General features: G+C 35.6%; 1 protein-coding gene across 3 annotated transcripts; it reads right to left on the reverse strand.

The window, feature by feature from the left end:
- Positions 1–224: 224 nt before the first annotated feature.
- Positions 225–5,949, reverse strand: LOC121267420 (ubiquitin-conjugating enzyme E2 22-like). 3 transcript variants are annotated; one of them, XM_041171282.1, is made up of 8 exons: positions 5,781–5,949; positions 4,033–4,131; positions 3,071–3,140; positions 2,381–2,525; positions 2,223–2,300; positions 1,895–2,007; positions 1,666–1,769; positions 225–756 (listed from the first exon to the last, which is right to left on the reverse strand). In XM_041171282.1, exons 3-8 carry the CDS (start codon positions 3,071–3,073, stop codon positions 405–407), a joined length of 795 nt encoding a protein of 264 aa, XP_041027216.1. In that variant the 5' UTR covers positions 3,074–3,140; positions 4,033–4,131; positions 5,781–5,949; the 3' UTR covers positions 225–404. The 3 variants fall into 3 exon arrangements, with proteins under 3 accessions (XP_041027216.1, XP_041027215.1, XP_041027217.1); XM_041171281.1 differs by lacking the exon at positions 4,033–4,131 and having other exon boundaries at positions 5,781–5,948; XM_041171283.1 differs by lacking the exons at positions 4,033–4,131; positions 5,781–5,949 and adding an exon at positions 5,717–5,741.
- Between the last annotated feature and the right edge of the window lie 246 nt (positions 5,950–6,195).

Genomic DNA, 6,195 nt, shown 5'->3' on the forward strand with positions numbered 1-6,195 from the left:
GAACTCCGTACTGGACGTCTGCGAATCTATGTTGCTGCCTTGCTGGAACCTCGAGTTCTGCCTTTTGGAAAGTTTGCGCCTCTTTTAGATTGATACCTTAATCAAAGGCTGCAATTTTGCAGAACGTCCAAGACTTTCCCGAGATTATTCATAACACAAATGAAAAAAGTTAAGTAATGTACAGAACATGCAGTCTCCGAGTGTTTATGATAAAAAAAAAAGAATACAGAAACTTAAATTTTACAACACGAGTCACATTGTCCAATGGAAATATTCATTACAGCATACATTCGCTCACCTCCCCAAACCCCAAATTTGCCCCTACTTGCCCCATCCCCCATCAATGGACGACAAAAGTTTGGCCACAAATCCCATAATTGCAGTTCAATCATGTCTACGTAAGTTTACAATCTCTTCAAGCTTTTCTTTCTTGCATCTAGTTTTTTCTTGTCTAAGTGAACTTTTGCCAATCCACATTCCTTCTTTTGTGCGGTGGCAGCTGCCACAGCAGACCCACTAACTACTGTATCCGTTGTTGGTGCCAAGGAGGCAGGCTGCTCCAGCCCATTTCCCTTGGTGGGTGTTGTAGAAGGTGCCAATGGGGATGGCAATGTCAATGCAACATCTGGTGTTATGCTCTTCTGATCAGCAGTAACTGAGGTGTTAGTCTGGTCAACATTCAGAGCTGTGGTAGACTCGGAAATGGCTCCCGATTTGAACTTGGGTTTTGGCTTGGCATGGATCCCGGTGTAAAGTCTGCAACAAAAACACCCTCAGGTCTCCATAACAAAAAAAAGTCGGTCTCAAGAATTTTTTTTTATATAAATACTTAATGGGATGTGGTCTCAAGGTTCTATATATAAAAGTATATTACATGAGTAATGTTACTCATCGTCTCAATTCTCATCATCCCATGATGTGGCATTAGATAATTGTTAGAGACTATTTATTATATTTCATTTATGAACTTATTATCTAATGGCACATCATGGGATGATGAGAGGATGATGGGAAAAGTGACGATGAATAGATTTTTTCATATTATATATGGAACTAATTTAAGTCCAGAAACCTTTTCATGTGGAGTAGGTGCTTTGTCAACACACCATTCTCAGAGCTGAAATATGGCAATTATTTCAGTTGATGTGAGATCTATAAACCATAATGTAACCAAATGTAAAAATTCTGTAAGATGCAATTCTTCCTCTAAAGTAAAATCCTAAAACACACCTCACAGACCAGAGGACCATGACAGTGAGTTGTGTATAACATGTTTAAGATGTTGAAAATTTCCATTTTCAAATTAGGGGCATTACTTGAGATACATCAAATCCAAGATCGCATGAATAACCATAATTGGCCCAAGGATGGAGTCATTAGAAAAAAGAACAGCCATGATAAGCCTGGAAAAGTGCTATGAACTTTTCATAAAGGGGCTAAAAAAGGAAGAACCAAGAACCAACCAGAAAACCATGAGTTTGCCCCCACCAGCTCTAAGAAACTTGATACTCAGGTGTCAACTTAAAAGGTACTAATCAAAGATCCCACAAATGGCACACCATAACCAAATTCACCCAGGGAAAATTAACAGTCTCAATAAACTGCATAAAATTCTGATACAGAAAGGTCCACTATTCCCATAACAACATGAAGGGCATGACTGACCTGGCATGTCTAGCATACTCCTGATAATTCTCAAGTAGCATCTTGCCTGCTTGTTCATTTAAGGCTGATTCTGGAAATGGTTCGATCAATAAACACCTAACTACCTGAAATACCCAAATACTTCAAATTGAATGCAACTGGTTGTTGAATTTTTTAAAAAAGTTCTCAAACAGATTGGAAACAGTAGGGAACTAATTAAGTTCTACACTGAATAGAAAATAAACCTTACAATGAGAACATGTCGTAACCCAAGACTTGGATTCCAATCCTTTTTAAGTGTATTGACACAAATCTCACCATTGGGTGCAATGTTTGGATGGAAAATCTTGGTCAGGAAGTAACCTACAAAATTAGTAACCATAACACTAAAAATGTCAAGTTGCACTAGTTGCAAATAAAATATTAATACTAGAAGCATAAATAGGAATTATAAAAAGTGGAGGTAACTGGAAGGGTTAAGGTATGCCAATTAAAACAAAAGTGGAGAAAACCCAAAGTGGAGGTAACACAAAGCTCTTGTTTCTATGTTGAAACCATAATAACAAGTGTCAACTAACCTTTTGGAGGAGAGTGTGGAAAGTCATGAGATAATAATAACTTCATGCGAAAAACACCGTTTTCATATGGAGTACCAGCTGCAAGGTCAAGAATGCCCATTCATTTATAAGCCTCAAACAATGCCTCAAAAAAGTAAACTTCTGAAGATACTACATACCTGGGCCCTCAATATCAGCATATATGGTTGAAAAATCATCATCGTTAATACCTACTTTAATGCCCTCAGGGGGAGATTCATCAAGATTCTTCAATTCCTTTGCAAGTTGCTTTATAACATTTGGGGGAAGATTTTCATTAGCCGCCTGAAAAATAAAACATATCAAAAACTTATATGAGGACATCAACACTTCAAAATAGCAAACGATGACATGCTTCACCACAGCCATAAAGCTTTTTACAGAAAAATGAAAAAACAAACTTCATATCATCTTTTACCTAAGTAGAGAATCTTTGCTTGACAAATAAGGAAGAGCTAGGCTCCATGGACCATGTTATTGGTTGTTACAACAATCAGGAATCATTGTTTTTGTGAGAATTCTCAAGACAACTCTAAACCCCTTGTTCAAAACCAACCAAACAGTACGGTGTACCATACTATCATGTGTCATTCTAGTTCCAACATTAAAATGCATATACCACTTTATAGCTCATCTATGCATTCCTCAAGTAAATAAGACAAAAATTGCATACTTTACTAACTTTTAAAAATCTCATTAGAAAGGCCCAAGACTAAAACCATACTAAAGAAAGAAAGAAGTACCATTGTCACAAAGAGACATAATAGATCGACTTTCATGCTAGTTCTTGCTCCAGCATGAAAGTTCCATTTAAAGAACGGACGACGTACCATGATACTTTCTGTTGGCCAACTTTCTGCTGCTTAGAGAATGAAAAATATAGACCACATCAAAATGTTCCTGCAAGATAAGCTTGTGTGAACAAAAAAGAGATGTTGCCTATACAAAGAGGATGAGTAGCAGTTTATATTCCTTAATACATCTCCACAGACAGACAAAAAAAAAATAGCACATGGGATGAACAAACAATGGTCCAGTTTGAGGGTTTTCATACATGTTGAACACAACCAAAATTTTACTTGGTGGTCATGTAAGTTACAAATAATGTGAGTGACACCAACCAAATGTCTTTCATGGAATCTAGTTATTTCCTATATCAGAAAACTCTATTGTGTAAAAATGACATAGTTATTTAAAAATTGAATCGTTGGAACACTCAGGAGTGGTATGATTACCTAATTAGCTGATTCCCACATTGAATAATAATTACAGGATCTAAAGGTTAATACTATTTTTATGCACAAATTCAAAGGTATAGGATCTTTCAACTCTCAAATATGAATCTTATGGACTCGAATCTCAACTCTCAAAAAATTCACAGATACAAACAAGTCGGGTCAAATGAGTCTAAATTTCAATAGGGCAAGTTGGAGACATAACAATAGTGATTGGTGTCAGCGCTCCCAAAGCAGAGCATTGAACTGCTAGTGATGACACATCACAAAGATTATTAAGAAATACCTCCAATCTCCATTCAAAAGGAAGGGTAGCTGGGTATAACTTCATTTGGTATTATGCGACTCGCACATGAAAGGGGGAGATTTGTTTAAATATTTATGCCTAAGTTGTGCAATTGAAGTTACCAAGCCTCATATAACATAGTAGCAGCAACAGCGAGTGGTTGATATGACAATATTAAGCCCACATTCAGATTAATGTGATGTTCTTGAAGCCCTTGCAATGACTCCAAAGTTTTTATCTATCACAAACACAAATGCCAAAAGATGTTTACCAATTCATATTTTCTAGAAATCCATGAGACTGTTTCAAATGATTATGATACATGACATATGACCCTCTCTGAAAAACTTGATATTGGAAATGTATGAATCTGCAAAAAGAAAGAAAAAGAAAAAAAAAATACTACACATCAAAAGTTTCACCCGCCAAGAAGAAAGAAAAAGGCAATTAAAATCTTAAATGTCAAAAACTGTTTTTGTCTCCTCCAAAGCCTGAAGACAAAAAGAAAAGACCCATCTTTCAGTATATATGCGTCTTCAAGTTGCTTTTCTACTACATGTTACAATATGAGTATCATAAGGAAACTCCTTCACCATGATGGAAAGATGACCATCACAATGCCTCATCCTGAAAGTCAAAATTGTAAGCTGAGACTTGAAATTCAAACTACTGCTGAAGGAAAACGCCTCACTCAATGTTAGGATTTCTTCCTTGAATTGAGAAAATAAAGTTTGCCAATAATAATAATAATAATAAAACATCTCAACGATCAGAAAACTCCTTGTTCAATGTATATTGGATTCTGGGTACAAGCTCCGCCTGCATTATCAAAAACTAAGAAGTGACCTACAAGTAAAACTTAAACAAGTGAAAAAAAAGTTTTGCTCATCAGTCATCCTCCATGTCACAAGGGGCTCCTCCAATTTTGTGCTTTTCAAAGCATTTAGTATTTAGTTTGTATCCTTTTTCCCGTCTCTTTCACCTACATGTCTGTGTGATCCATTACCTTTATCTTATTCAATTATAAGCAATGAAATGTTGATTGTTGACAGATAATTTCTGACTAACCTCATCAATTGAAGCACAGACAAAAAGATGGTGCATATGAAGATCACTTTATATGCCGAAATAACCCAGACTCCAAGCAAAAGGTTAAAAAAAAAAAAAAAAGCACAAGAAACTCTCAAAAAGGGCAAAAAAAAAAACATTGAGAAAAAAAAGAGAGCGAGTACTCAATACAAAAGCCTGCTAAAACAGAGAGTCTTGTCATGATCCCAACTACAGCTAATTTTCTTTTCTTTTTTTTTCTGGGCAAGGTTATAAAGAAAAGATAAACGTGTACACAAATCACGGGGGTTTAAAGACATAATTGGGAGCAATTACATACAGTGCATTCTTCTAACACAAGAATCAAAGCCCTAAAACACAAGTCTCATAATAAATCAATCCTCAATGCATAGACAAAACATAAACAGATTAACAAGAACCAAATTAAAACTTTTACAGCCAGTCTGACTAGAAGTGAATATGACCACTAATCTTCTCCCATGCGCGCGCGCGCGCGAGAGAGAGAGAGAGAGAGAGAGAGAGAGAGAGAGAGAGGAGAGAGAGATTTTGTATTTCAAACTAGAACCCATTACATAAATAACCTACTCCCCTATATAAATTATAAACCAAGAAAAGAACCTTGAAAGGAAAGATCCCCGTATTTCAGATCAAAACCCTTATGCTCTGGAAAAAGACGCATTTCCACAAGAAAGAAACAAACACGCATACATATATTGAACAAGAAAAGCATATCATCGCACAAAGTGAAGAACCAATCAACTCAGAAACTAGAACAACAACTCACACCATCGAATAGATAATGGAAAACAATCACATTCACAGTGCAAAACACAAGCTTTCCAAAGAAAGAAAAAAAGATAATCAAAGAAAGTACAAAGAACAGTAACAAAGAAAAACAGATGAGAGAATCAAGACATTATTATTAGCACAGCCCCAGGTGAGGGGATTCACCTAAATCTGAATTCTTCTCTCACACAACCAGACCACAGCGCGCAGAGAGAGAGAGAGTGTGTGTGTCTGAAGACAGAGAGTGAGAAAGCGATCTGTCCTCAAAATGATTGCTTGGGTTGATTTTGAGATGACAAAATTGTAAATTCGCACTATATATTTACTAAAACAGTATATAAAATGATATTGAAATGACTTTCTGATAACAAGATCTGCAATATCTTTATAGACGTTGGATTCGGTATGTTTTTATTATGTGACAGATCCACGCTCCTAAAGTTTTATATTAATGACCCATTATTAATATATGAAGTATATTTATAAATTATAAAAAAAAAAATTATTAAAAAAGTTACTATTAAAATATATAATATTATATTAATATTTTGATTTTGAGATAGATAGTTCAACGTAGATT

This window comes from Juglans microcarpa x Juglans regia, chromosome 5S, assembly GCF_004785595.1.
Source record: "Juglans microcarpa x Juglans regia isolate MS1-56 chromosome 5S, Jm3101_v1.0, whole genome shotgun sequence".
NCBI classification, from domain to species: Eukaryota; Viridiplantae; Streptophyta; class Magnoliopsida; order Fagales; family Juglandaceae; genus Juglans; species Juglans microcarpa x Juglans regia.

What these genes read in the sequence shown, in the direction of transcription:
- LOC121267420 (XM_041171282.1), bottom strand. An exon ending in TCCACACTCTCCTCCAAAAG is followed by an intron (nt 2,008 to 2,222) that starts GTTAGTTGACAC and finishes CTAATTTTGTAG; the next exon opens with GTTACTTCCTGACCAAGATT. An exon ending in GGTTACGACATGTTCTCATT is followed by an intron (nt 1,770 to 1,894) that starts GTAAGGTTTATT and finishes TGGGTATTTCAG; the next exon opens with GTAGTTAGGTGTTTATTGAT.